The 14,204-nt window shown below is 40.5% G+C and overlaps 1 protein-coding gene across 1 annotated transcript in view; it reads right to left on the bottom strand.

Annotated features, from left to right (window-relative positions):
- SLC4A1AP (solute carrier family 4 member 1 adaptor protein) overlaps positions 1 to 14,204 on the bottom strand; it is a 30,294-nt gene that overhangs the window by 11,005 nt on the left and 5,085 nt on the right. Inside the window, exons 5-9 of the mRNA XM_032172563.2 lie at positions 14,049 to 14,188; positions 7,717 to 7,877; positions 7,294 to 7,363; positions 6,740 to 6,926; positions 1,995 to 2,106 (exon numbers count right to left, since the gene is read on the bottom strand). Coding sequence (XP_032028454.1) covers positions 1,995 to 2,106; positions 6,740 to 6,926; positions 7,294 to 7,363; positions 7,717 to 7,877; positions 14,049 to 14,188 — 670 coding nt within the window. The remainder of the gene's footprint in view (positions 1 to 1,994; positions 2,107 to 6,739; positions 6,927 to 7,293; positions 7,364 to 7,716; positions 7,878 to 14,048; positions 14,189 to 14,204) is intronic.

Raw genomic sequence — 14,204 nt, 5'->3', positions numbered from 1 at the left:
CTTCTCCTGCCTCAGCCTCCTGAGTAGCTGGGGTTATAGGTGCGCAGGCCACCATGCTCAGCTAATTTTTGTATTTTTAGTAGAGACAGGGTTTCACCATGTTGCCCAGGCTGGTCTCGACTAGTGAGCTCAAGCAATCCACCCACCTCGGCCTCCCAAAGTGCTGGGATAACAGGTATGAGCCACCGGCCCAGCCTATATTATCTTTTAAATATAGGACTTAGTTCTAAAATTCTCTAAGGAGGGCTTTTTAGTAAAAATTTAAAACCTAAGTCCCCACTGCAACAGATTGAAAAGACTCCTTGTTAGGTGAACCATTACTCATTCAGAATATATAGTGAGGCCGAGGCAGGTGAATCACGAGGTCAGGAGTTCGAGACCAGTCTGGCCATGGTGAAACCCTGTCTCTACTAAAAAAAAAAATACAAAAAATTAGTTTGGCCTGGTGGTGGGTGCCTGTAATCCCAGCTACTCAGGAAGCTGAGACGGGAGAATCGCTTGAGCCCGGGAGGAGGAGGTTGCAGTGAGCCGAGATGGCCACTGCACTGCAGCCTGGGCGACAGTGTGAGACTGTGTCTCAAAACAAACAAAAAGAATACATAGCTAGGACTAAAAAAAAAAAAAATACATAGCTAGGACTTCAGACTTCTGCCACCAGAGGGCAGTATACCCTAATTCAGGGTGTTTTGGACGAATTGTGCCCCCTGCTGCCCAAATTCATGTTTGAAGTCTCAACCCCCAGTACCTCAGAATATGACTGTAAATTAAATTAAATTGAATTAAAATGACACCATTAGGGTTGGGCCCTCACCCAGTATGACTCGTGTCCTTATAAGAAGAAGAAGAGACACTAGGAGTGCAAGTGCACAGAGGGATGGCCATCTGAAGAGCCAGCAAGAGGGCAGCCATTGGTAAGCAGAGAGGCCTTAGAGGAAACCAACCCTGCTGGCAACGGTGAGCAAATAAATTTCTGTTGTTTAAGCTGCCCAATCCCTAGTATTTTGTTATGGTGGCCCTAGCAAACTAATACTCAAGGTTCAGCTCTTAGGGGTAATGAAAACCTTTTAAAAGCTGAATCTATGAATAGGAATATAGATAAAAACATACAGACAGACATATATTGTAGGGTAGCAGGGAAATCATAAAGCTCAAGAGACAGACCTAGATCTGATTACCAGCTTAGTTACATAATGCTGGTGTGATCTGGTATTTAACTTCTCTATTTCCTCATTTGTAAGAGGCAATAATTCCCACACAGCACAAGATGTTGGAAGGATTAAATGAAGAAAAATCATATGGCAGAGGAAAGTGCACACACTATGTTCTTAACAAATGTTGGTGAGTCTGAATACTAAATCTATCCACCTGGGGAAAAGCATTTAATGCAGGAGACCCATTCTTAAATGCAACATTCATGAGAAATTAATAAACTATTATTCTAATTTACAAACCATTTACTTGCAAATTGATTGGCATAAATTAATTCATCAATTCTTGATAACCCTAAGCTGAGAAAAAGAATCCGCAAACCAGCCAGGCACAATGGTTCATGCCTATAAACCCAGCATTTTGGGAGGCCAAGGCAGGTGGATCACGAGGTCAAGAGATGGAGACCATCCTGGCCAACATGGTGAAATCCCATCCTACTAAAAATACAAAAATTAGCTGGGCATGGTGGAGCACGCCTGTAGTCCCAGCTACTTGAGAGGCTGAGGCAGAAGAATTGCTTGAACCCGGGAGGCAGAGGTTGCAGTCAGCTGAGATCATGCCACTGCACTCCAGCCTGGTGACAGAGTGAGACTCTGTCTCCAAAAAAAAAAAAAAAAAAAGAATCCAAGAACCAAGTTCTGGGAAAGATGTAATCATACCAAGCCCACAGCCCTTTCTCACATTACTATGGAATGAGTCATTTGTAGTTTCAAAAAAGAAAAGAGAAAAATTAGCTCAGGGATAACTCAAGGGCTAAAAGTTTAACACCCTGACTCACCACTTACCCCTACTGTTCCAGTTTTTAATTTGAATTTGCTTCCTCCTTTCATGGCACCAAATAGAGGCAATATAAGCTTTTTAGCTTTGTTTTCTGCATCTGTAGTCTGACTTTCAGTCCTAGGAAGAAAGAATAATTATACACATCTATTCCAGGGAGTCCCAGGGTTTTATCTAAAAATACCATGACACTGACAAAGAAACCTCTGGCAAAATAAAAATTACTACAAAATGACTATCTAAGCATATAACAATAAGAAAGAGGTATTCAGACCAACAGATTTTGAATGGACAAGAACAATGCTGACTGTCACAGACACAGAGCTATGATGAGGCTGCTCCCTTAGTCAACTAATTTGCAACATGCTACATGACTTCACACCCATGAAATGACTACAGTACAAAGGTCACTGGCAAACGAGAACATATAAGCAGCAGGAGATGGATCCATGGTGTAAAGCCCTATTTCCCACCAACCTCTGAAGAGTGTCTTACTTATCTGGAGCTCCCACTTAAGCGCAATAGCTCTGAGCACTTAAAAAAAAAAAAAGTGTGCATGGGGATGGGGGTACAATATGCAGGATACCCAGTGTAGTAATGACAAAGATATAGTGAGAGACTGCAACTTCTGAGACTGTCAACATTCTCAACGGCTGGAGATAATTATAAAAGCTAAGCCCACTAGGGCAAAGCTGAGGAAGGGTATAAAGAAGAGACAGTAGAAATTAGAAAGGCAGGGGGAGAACAGAGCAAAACCAAAAAGGGATGGCAGTTGAGTTGACAAGATACTCAGAGCAGGCAGAGGTGACAATGAGAATATGGCATGAGGAGACAGAGGAAACCCCAGAATAACCATACTAGACCAAAAAGAAAGCCCTCTGTTTTCTTCACATTTGACTATGGGACAGCCCTGCAAACTGGAATATAAGGACAGTAATGGCATTCGACTCACATTGACCCATACCAGATGTTAGCTACCTGGCCCTCCCTGAAGCCCCACTTGCTACTACTGCCTTCTTTTACCTAAGTCTTACCCCCTTAGTAGCGCTCTTAGGTCCGGCCTCAACCCGCTTTCTCCCTACCAGAGATAAAACTCATTCCTTTGCTAAGGCCACCAGAAGAACGTTGCCTGTCTGGCCATGAAGGACATTTTGTTAAATCATTATCCTTCACACCCTTCCCCACAGGCCTCAGGAAGGCTCTGGCATAGAAAGACAGAAGCAACAGCAACACAGATGTTTTCAGCTACATTAAAAAGCTGGGCTGGCCTAGAGGATAAGCTAAGACTGGCTCAAAGGAGATGAAAAAGCAGAAGATGGAATCACAATCAAGATTGCTTGCAGGGGTTAGGGTAGGAGGCAGAAAGTTTGGAAGTTCAACCCGTAAGTGAAAAGAGGAGGAAGAAGATACACATCTAGACCAGTATCCAAAATAGGAAAGGGAGGAAAAACCAGGCAAGCACACAGACTGATAGCAGGAGAGGAGGCTCTGGAGGAAGCTGAGACATATTTCGTTTTCTTTTTTTTTTTTAATTCTTCTTGCCCCAAATGTTGTTGTTGTTGTTGTTGTTTTCCAAAGCAGAGATTTGCTTTTTTTTGTTTTGTTTTTGTTTGTTTGTTTGAGACAGGGTCTTGCAACCTCACTCTCCCAGGCTCAAGTGATACCTCAGCCTCCCAAGTAGCAAGGATTACAGACGAGCACCACCATACCCAGCTAAGCTTTTAGCTTTTGTAGAGACAGGGTCTCACTATGTTGCCCAGGCTGGTCTCAAACTCTTGAACTCAAGCCATCCTCCCACCTCACTCACTCTCCTAAATTGCTGGGACTACAGGTGTGAGCCACCATCCCCAGCCACTTTTATTAACAAATAGTTTTACTGTAACAAAATTATTATATGATTCTTACTTTTTCCAGTTATTTGTTATTAAAACTAGAACTGCAACTACATTACGGTAAATTTAGACCTAAAGTGGTATGGCTATTTGGTATAGGATTTTCTTTTCAAATTCAGTATATCTGAATCGAATACGGCCAGGCGCGGTGGCTCACGCTTGTAATCCCAGCACTTTGGGAGGCCGAGGCGGGCGGATCACGAGGTCAGGAGATCGAGACCACGGTGAAACCCCGTCTCTACTAAAAATACAAAAAAAAATTAGCCGGGCATGGTGGCGGGCGCCTGTAGTCCCAGCTACTCGGAGAGGCTGAGGCAGGAGAATGGCGTGAACCCGGGAGGCGGAGCTTGCAGTGAGCCGAGATTGCGCCACTGCACTCCAGCCTGGGTGACAGAGCGAGACTCTGTCTCAAAAAAAAAAAAAAAAAAAAGAAAGTATATTGACATGTTCGAACCTCAAGTATAAAGCACGTATACTGTGAAAAGTCTCCCTCCCATTGCTGTCCCCCAGCCACCCAGTTGCATTCCCCATTGGCAATCAATATTATTAATTTTTAACTAATCTTTCCAGAGATACAGTAGCAGAAGCTGTCCCTCCCAGATTCCCTTTATCAGGCCAAACAGCTACTGCAGACATCGGCTACTAAAGGCTCACACCTGTACCCTTCCCAGAATTGCTGTGAGCCCCTCCCACCCCCCAGTCACGGGCAGCCTATGACCAACGAAGGGTTGGGGGGACGGGGTATCGAAACCCAAGCCCCATGCCTCCATGGCATCTGTGGTGCCATTCAGGCTCTCTTGAAACCATATCTTAGCCCAGCTTCTTCTCCTGCCCTCTCCTGCTTCCCTCACTCCCATATAGATTTCTCCTGAGAGCACTCTCTTAATAAATCACTTGCAGATAAATCTCTGATTCAGTCTGTTCTTAGGGAACCCGACCTAAACAGATATTATGAACATAAGTATGGCCTACTTATCTATGTATTCTTCCCCCACCATCATTTTTTACAGACAGAGCCTGTTATACACGCCGTTCTGCACCTTGCTTTTGTTACTTATCTTGATAGTGTTTCTGTATCTTAAATAGAGTTGCCTTTTTTTCAACAGCTATATGGTGTTCTATTGTATACCTATATCATAACTTATTTATTTATTTATTTTATCTATTTATTTTTTTGAGACGGAGTCTCGCTCTGTCGCCCAGGCTAGAATGCAGTGGCACGATCTCGGCTCACTGCCAGCTCCACCTCCCAGGTTCACGCCATTCTCCTGCCTCAGGCTCCCGAGTAGCTGGGACTACAGGCACCTGCCACCACAACCAGCTAATTTTTTGTATTTTTAGTAGAGACGGGGTTTCACCGTGTTAGCCAGGATGGTCTCGATCTCCTGACTTCGTGATCTGCCCACCTCGGCCTCCCAAAGTGCTGGGATTACAGGCGTGAGCCAGCGCACCTGGCCACAATTTATTTAATCCATCCACTTTGATAAACATTTAGGGGATTTCTAATTTTTTACTACTATTAATATAAACAATGCTGTACATCATTTCCTAAGTATGTGAGGGACAAATTCCTAGAAATGAAACAGATCAAATGGCATGTGCATTTGTAATCAGGATAGAGACTGCCAATTTGTCTTGTATAGAGAATGTACTAATTTGTCCTTCAATGAGCAATATAAAAAAGTGCCTTTTTGTCAGCCTCATCAGCACAGTATAAAATCGTAATTAATCTTCATCAAATTCATATATTAAAATGGTATTAAGACCAGGTGTGGTGGCTCACACCTGTAATCCCAGCACTTTGGGAGGCTGAGGTGGGCAGATCCCTTGAGGCCAGGAGTTCAAGACCAGCTTGGGCAACATGGCAAGACCCCACCTCTACAAAAAATTAAAAATTAGCCAGGTATGGTGGGGCATGCGTGTGGTCCCAGCTACTTTGGAGGCTGAGGCAGGAGGATCACTTGATCCCAGGAGGTCAAGGCTGCAGTGAGCTGTCACTGTGCCACTGCACTCCAGCCTGGGTGACACAGTGAGGAGACACTATCTCAAAAAAAAAAAAAAAAAAATGGTATTAGGTTGTAGTATTTGTATTTCTCTTATGATCATGAAGTTGAGCATCTTTGTATAAAAGATGCTATCTGTATTTCTTTTTCTGTGGCCTGTAAGCAGACATCCTTTACTCATTTTTCTCCTGGGTGGTTGGCTGTCTACTTATCATTCAGAGGTCTTTTTATTAATAATTTAATTTTTTTTTGAGACAGGAACTCCCTCTGTCACCCATGCTGGAGTGCAATGGCACGATCACAGCTCACCATAGCCTCAAACTCCTGGGCTCAAGCTATCCTCCTACCTTGGCTTCCCAAGTAGCTGGGACCACAGGTGTGCTCCAACATGGCTGGCTAATGTTTTTATTTTTTGTAGAGATAGGGTTGTGCCATATCACCCAGGCTGGTCTTGAAAGTGATCTGCCTGCTTCAACCTCCCAAAGTGCTAGGATTACAGGTGTGAGCCACTAAGCACAGCCTCAGAGGTCTTTTTGTATTAGATAAATTAGCTTTTTGTGCATGATGCTTTTTAAAGGAGTTTATTCTACACTAAAAGATCAAGTAAAAAAACTTCAGAACCTTCCAATGAATCAGAAATAAATATAGTTTTCTCAGAAAATCCTCTATCAGTCTGTATTTCACAAATATGAAACAGGTTTTTAGTTACTCTATGAAACCACTGCTTTCTGTGCTTTAAAGGGTTCCTTGTATTACATTTGTATTATATAATGATTATTTAAGAAGATAAAGCGATAATTGAAAATGTTATCTATGCTACCATACTTATTTAGAATTACAAATATAACTAAGACTTACTTTTTTAGTTCCGGAATCTCTGCTGGCTTTACAATTTTTATTAACCCTTTCAGTCTCTGTTGTTCTTTCCTCAGTTCAAAAGTTCTCAGGTGAAGTTTCTTCCGGGACACACCATCTAATGTACTGCCTGATTTCATTTCTGACATGAACGCATCTAAAGAATCCTGAGATGGAGACTCTGATAGAACTGTCCAAGAAAAGAGTAACACATGTTTAGAAAGATGATCCTGAATATTTTAAAATTCAGCCAAAGTTTCCATATAAAAGTCACTAACATAAAACTGGACAGAGGACATCACTAGTAATAGGAATAAGGAACAGGTTATAGCCATGAGACCTTGGGAAGTCATTTTGTCTCAATGGGCTTCATTCCCCTCCACTATTAAATAAAGAGGTTAAACCAAATGATTTATAATGTTCTTTCTTTTGTTGTATGTTGCTCCTTTGAAAGGCTCCATATTCTGTATGGTATTTCTTATTAACTAATGTAGCCCCAGTGCCTAGCATAGAGCACTATATATGGTATATTAATAAATATTTGATGAAAAACTTACCTTGGCTTGAGGCTTTCAATCTCTCAGAAATTTCAGAAAGTTCCCTTTCAGCATCATTTAATTTTGCAACCTGTAACACCCAAATCAACAGGGTTACAAAGTTTGTCTTCTTTCAAACTGTTTCCTTATCATCCTCCTGTTTTCATTATTGTTACTAGAAGTTTTAAGAAGATTAAGAATGTTAATTAATGGATCAATATCCTGAAGGAAAGGATCTAGCAGCAAGCCATATTTTTTTCAAACAACTTGGGTAAGACTAGTTGTTTGTTACCATTAAATTAACAGACTACAAAAGTTATACTTCAGTATCAGATTTCAATGCTACTACTTTAAAAATTATCATAAAACATATTTAAATAATACATTATTTTATTAAAAATTAAACTATTAAATACCACGGCTACTTCCATAAATAAAACTTGCCAATGATTCAAAGGTCTCTGGCTTCTCATCAATCTTGCCAGCCTTCTTCATTCTGTTCAGACGCTTCTTCTCCACCAGGCCGGTCCGATCAAGAAATGTGTCATCATCACTATCATAAAAGTCTTCATCTTCCCAGTTCTTGGCTTTCCTTTTCCGAGATACTAGAGGTAGATAAAATGATGAATAAATAAGTTTTAAAAAAGAAAAGAAAAAGAAAGAAGGCAATTAGGCAAGGAGCTTAAAATGTCACCATCAACTACTGAAAGAGAGGTTCTATAAGCTGCCAAACTGTGTGTAAAAACAAAGGGCTAAACATTGAAGACATTATACTAAGTGAAATAAGCCAGATATAAAAGGACACTTACTGCATTATGTCAGGTACCTAAAGTAGTCAAATTCATAGAGACAGAAAAGTAGAATGGTGGTTGCCAGAGGCCGGGATGGAGGGAGAATGAAGTTAGTGTTTAACAGGTATAGAATTTCAGTATGGAATGATAAAAAAGTTCCAAAATGAAGTGTTGATGGTTCCATAATATTGTGAATGTACTTAATGCCACTGAGTGATACTCTTAAAATGCTTAAAATGGTACACTTTTCTGTTATGTATATTTTTCCACAATTTCTTATTAAATAGTTTTTCGTTAAAGCAAATAGTTAATTTATTTAATGAGCAAACGGCTTTTAAAAATCAATGAGGATGACCAGGCATGGTAATCCCAGCACTTTGGGAGGCCGAAGGGGGATGGATCGCCTGAGGTCAAGACCAAACTGACCAACATGGTGAAACCCCATCTCTACTAAAAATACAAAAATTAGATGAGCATGGTGGCGGGTGCCTGTAATCCCAGCTACTCAGGAGGCTGAGGCAGGATAATTGCTTGAACCTGGGAGGTAGAGGTTGCAGTGAGCCGAGAAAGTGCCAGTGCACTCCAGCCTGGGTGACAAGAGTGAAACTCTATCTCAAAAAAAAAAAAAAAAAAAAAAAAAAAGAAAGAAAAATCAATGAGGAAAAAAGGAAAATGAGAAATGAGAAAAAGGCCAATAACCCAAAAGAAAATTTAAAAAATAATAATGAAAGCAGTTCACAAAAAAATACAATAAATATTTTTAAATGTTACTTTAAAAAAATAAAGTACAAATTTAAAAATTAGATACTTCTCATCTATTAGACTAGAAAAACATAAAAAGATTAATAATTGGTGGGAATGTACATTGATACAACCTTTTTGATGGTCAAGCCTACAACATCTGTCATTAAAAATACATTGATCCAGCAATTCCACTTCTAGGAATTTATTCTATAAATATCAATGCAATAGTATTTATAACAGTGAATATGTAAAGAGTCCATCAATAAGAAACTACAACAGCTATTACTTTTTTGTCTACCCTACAACATTCTACTCCCTTTGTTCTGATAAAAGTACCTCTTTCCCCTAGAAAATTCCTCCCCCATTTTATCTGGTTTAGGGATAGTCATAGGACGAAAGCCAAATCATTAAGACTCTTTCCCTCATATTTATATTTAGAGATGGGGCAAAGAGGCTCTCTTTACAATGAGGTTATTAAAGTGAGAGACTGTAAGTTCAGGGCTGTAAGTAATCAGCTTTTCAGCGCAGGGTAAGAATCTGTCTGCAAAGTTTAAAAATGCACTCATGGGACAGACTCACTCACAGACACACACATACACACACAACTTGTATATGTCCTGGTGATGCTGAGTCTAGTTTGGTAGTACTAAGTTATGGTTTCAGAACTTGAGGTTCTGGTTCATGCAGTTGTTCCTTCATTTCTCTTCCTTCATCCTGAGCTATTCTTCCCAGCTTCTGCAGCCAATAACCTTTCCCCTAAGCTAGTTTTAACTGGACTTCTATTATTTGCAAGGAAAATAGTCCTTATTAATATAAGCCTAATTTCCAGGTTAAGATGGTACATTAAACACACATATCTAATTTCCCTCTTTCCCTAAATCCCAATAAACCATAGTAAAGAGATGTTTTTTAAAGACAGTTACCCAAGCCTGGGCAACATAGCAAGACCTTGCCTTTACTAAAAATAAATCTAAAAAAAGTAGCTGGGCATGGTGGTGTGCACCTGTGGTTCCAGCTACTCAGGAGGTTGAGGCAGGAGGATCGCTTGAGCCCTGGAAGTTGATGCTGCAGTGAGCTGTGATCAGAGCACTGCACTCCAATCTGGGCAGCATAGAGGAAAGAGAAGGAAGGAAGGAAGGAAGGAAAGGAAGGAAGGAAGGAAGGAAGGAAGGAAGGAAGGAAGGAAGGAAGGAAGGAAGGAAGGAGGAAGGAAGGAAGGAAGGAAGGAAGGAAGGAAGGAAGGAAGGAAGGGAGGGGAAGGAAGGGAAAGGAAAGGAAGAAAGAGGAGGGAGGGAAGGGAGGGAAAGGAGGGAAAGAAGGGAAAGAAAGAAAGAAAAGAAAAAAAGAAAGAAAGAAATCCATAAAGACCCAAATTTTAGAAAATTAGAAAGTAGATGAGTAGAAACTAACTTAGCAGAACTTAAAAAGATAAATCCTAAACAGTGGGGAAAGCTGAGAGCCAAAGTGATTACACTGCAGAATCCTCAAATGGATCTGCAACTGGGGATGGATAGTAAGGTTATGGAGGACTAAGTAAAAACTGGTTGAGAAATAGATCTTCCTCCTTGCCTACTCATCTGCTTTCCATCTGCAGTAGAAATCCAGAGGTTACTCTGGAAAGGGTAAAACAGAAAGCCTTTGGATTACGAGTTGGCTAGTAAAGTTGAAGGCATGGGCACTATAATCTAAAAATAGTACTGTCCTAAAAACAGCTGAATGAGAAGCCACTCGGCCACCTTCTACCACTTAGCTCTAGGAATGCTGGCAGCCAGTCCTTTCCTTTCAGGCAGGAGATTAGAAGAGCACTCTCTGGGAAATCGTCCTCATAGACGAGGAAAAACAAAAGGATACTTAAATCAAGAGTTCCCCAACAAAAGGCCCACCCACATCATTCAATAGTACTGCTCAAAGTCAACAAACCCTACCTATATATTCCACGCAGAAACCCCATCTATATATTCCAAACTGTCAATCACCTTTTTCATCCCCAAATAAAAAAACTACAATGAAGAATTACATGACACCTAAGAAAAGCCTTTAACATGCAGAACAGAGACCACCTAAAAAGAAAAATAACATGGAGAAAACAGAGAGGAGATATTTACAACCCATGAAACAACAGGATATTATGTTTTAAAAAGGACAATTCAAAAACCAAAAATGAACTTTTAGAAATTAAAACCTTGGAGTCTCTGAGCCTTCTCTGGCATGAAGGACTGCCTGATTTTAAAAACGTTAAAAAAAGAGAAAGAAATTAAAACCTTGATGGCAAAATAGAGAAGGCAGAAAGATAAAGGTGCAGAAATCTCTCAGAAAGAAGGAAAAGACACACAGATGGAAAAAAAGAAGAAAAAAAACTTAAATGGTCTGTACAAGAGGTCCAATGTCTGAATAATAAAATTCCATAGAAAACAGAGGGATGAAACAATTAATGGCATAATTGCAGAAAACTTCCTGAACAGCCAAGATTTCTAGGTCAAAAGGATCCAACAAGTACCCAGAAAAATGAACAAAAAAAGACCCACAGAAAAGTACTTCATAGTTAAGTTTTAGAACCTTTAGAACAAAGGGAAACTCTTACAAATTCTAGCAAGGGGGAAAAAAAGATGACATACAACAGGATCAAAATCTGAACAGTTTAGGATTTCTCAAAAGCAACATTGAATGTAAAATAAGAAAAATTGTTTCCAACTTAGAATTGTATTCCCAGCCAAACTATTAATCAGGAGTGAAGCTACAATAATTATATTTTCAGAAGAGAGGGATTAATAAAGTTTATTTCCTACACACTCTCTCTCTGAAATCTACTAGAGGATATCCATCAAAACAAAAGAGTAGACCAAGAAAAGGAAAGATCTGAAATTCATTGAAGACTATCATCACCCATGCCCTCTAGTGTTGTACCGGCTTTTTAATCTGCTAAAAGTACAGAAGGATGTACTACTATGCAAGGAAATAAACCAAGAAATATGAGAATATGAGAATCGAGAAATAGAAAAGTCAACCCTGGAGAAAGGACAAAGAAATCTCAAGGATGATAGGAAAGTCCCAGGTGACAGTTCTGTAGCAGATCTGCAGAGCAATAAGCCCTGAAAGAAAAATAGTGCTCTTCAGAAAAAGTGTCTCCAAAAAAAATCAGAACTGATAAATTACTTAATCATTACGTTGTTTGATGTGGTGAGGCTACTGAAAGGTGTGGGAGGAATGAGCAAGAAATACAAAAAAGCCCCAAACACATGAAAAGCAAACACAATTATTACCCTTAGGAAAAACAGAAAGAAATAAAACTGCTTAGTTATAACTAATATTTGCATAAGCATAACCATGTAAATACTAAATACTAATTTAGCAGAGTCGACAGATAATGTCTAAAATAAGTGACTAAAAATATAACAGCATACTCTTGTTCTTAGAAATACAGGTGTTTTTAGGCTGGGCGCAGTGGCTCATGCCTGTAATCCCAGCACTTTGGGAGGCCAAGGCAGGCAGATCACAAGGTCAGGAGTTCGAGACCAGCCTGGCCAATATGGTGAAACCCTGTCTCTACTAAAAATACAAAAATTAGCTGGGTGTGGTGGCATGCACCTATAGTCCCAGCTACTCAGGAGGCTGAGGCAGAAGACTCGCTTGAACCCGGGAAGCAGAGGTTGCAGTGAGCCAAGATCATGCCACTGCACTCCAGTCTGGGCGACAGAGCGAGACTCTGTCTCAAAAAAAAAAAGAAATACAGGTGTTTTGTGTTTTTTTTCATTTTATTTATTTATTTATTTATTTTTGAGATGGAGTCTTGCTCTGTCGCCCAGGCTGCAGTGCAGTGGCGCGATCTCGGCTCACTGAAACCTCTGCCTCCCGGGTTCACGCCATTCTCCTGCCTCAGCCTCCCAAGTGGCTGGGACTACAGGCATCTGCCACCACAACCGACTAATTTTTTTTTTTTTTTGTATTTTTGGTAGAGACGGGGTTTCACCATGTTAGCCAGGATGGTCTCAATCTCCTGACCTCATGATCCGCCTGCCTTGGCCTCCCAGAGTGCTGGGATTACAGGCGTGAGCCACTGCACCCAGCCAAGAAATACAGATGTTTTTAAACGCCAGAATAAATAACTGAAAAAACTGAAAGCCTTTAGAGAAGAAGACTGAGGAGGGGTAGGGCAAGGAACAAGTATATTTTATTATAAGCCTTTTGGTAGTTTTGAACCAGGCAATAATAAAAATATAATATAAGCCTTATTAATAAATGATGCTCTACTCAGACTTTTTTTTTAAAAAAAAGCAAAATACACAATTAATGTATTGATACATATTAATGTATTGATGTAATATTCATGATATGGCCAGGCGCAGTGGCTCATGCCTGTAATCCCAGCACTTTGGGAGGCCAAGGCGGGCAGATCACCTGAGGTCAGGAGTTAGAGACCAGCCTGGCCAACATGGTGAAACCTCATCTCTATCAAAAATACAAAAATTGGCCAAGCACAGTGGCTCATGCCTGTAATCCCAGCACTTTGGGAGGCCGAGGCAGGTGGATCACCTGAGGTTGGGAGTTCGAGACCAGCCTGACCAACATGGAGAAACCCCATCTGTTCTAAAAATACAAAATTAGCCGGGCATGGTGGCGCATGCCTGTAATCCCAGTTACTTGGGAGGCTGAGGCAGGAGAATCGCTTGAATCCAGGAGGCAGAGGTTGCAGTGAGGCGAGATCACACCATTGCACTCTAGCCTGGGCAACAAGGGCAAAACTCCATCTCAAAATAAATAAATAAATACAAAAATTAGTTGTGCATGGTGGTGGACACCTATAGTCCTAGCTACTAGGGAGGCTGAGGCAGGAGGATGGCTTGAACCTGGGAGGCGGAGGTTGCAGTGAGCCGAGATCGTGCCACTGCACTGCAGCCTGGGTGACAGAGTGAGACTCCATCTCAAAAATAATAACAATAATAATAATATCCATGATACATTCTTACGTTAAAAAAGTCACAAAAGATTGTAATTAATATGACTACATTTGTGTATGAGTGTTTTTTGTTAAAGGATCTAGTTCTCAGCACACATCTATATATGCATAGAAAATGTCTGGGAGAATATAAACAGTGGCTACCTTAGGGTATTGAGAATTTTTTTCTTTTCACTTCAAAACTTTCTGTACAATTTACATTTTCCCCCCATAGAGAAGTTTTATTACCATTTGTGTTGAATTTTCCTTTTTTTTTTTCTAGAAAAAAAGGGCTCCTATATACTGACCTGCTTCCTGCCGAAGCAATCCCAAAGTGTCAAGGATCCGACAAGCCTCTAATGAGCACTGGATCATTGCTTCTTTTTTCTTTCCTGAGTGAATGGCCTCAGCCACCAGTTGTTTTCCAGTTGAATCATCCACAGGTAATCTTCATTGATTTGGTG

Source organism: Hylobates moloch, unplaced genomic scaffold (assembly GCF_009828535.3).
Source record: "Hylobates moloch isolate HMO894 unplaced genomic scaffold, HMol_V3 SCAFFOLD_13, whole genome shotgun sequence".
Classification (NCBI taxonomy): domain Eukaryota; kingdom Metazoa; phylum Chordata; class Mammalia; order Primates; family Hylobatidae; genus Hylobates; species Hylobates moloch.
Note: the sequence above shows the minus strand (reverse complement) of the source record. Positions and strands in the feature narration are given on the sequence as shown.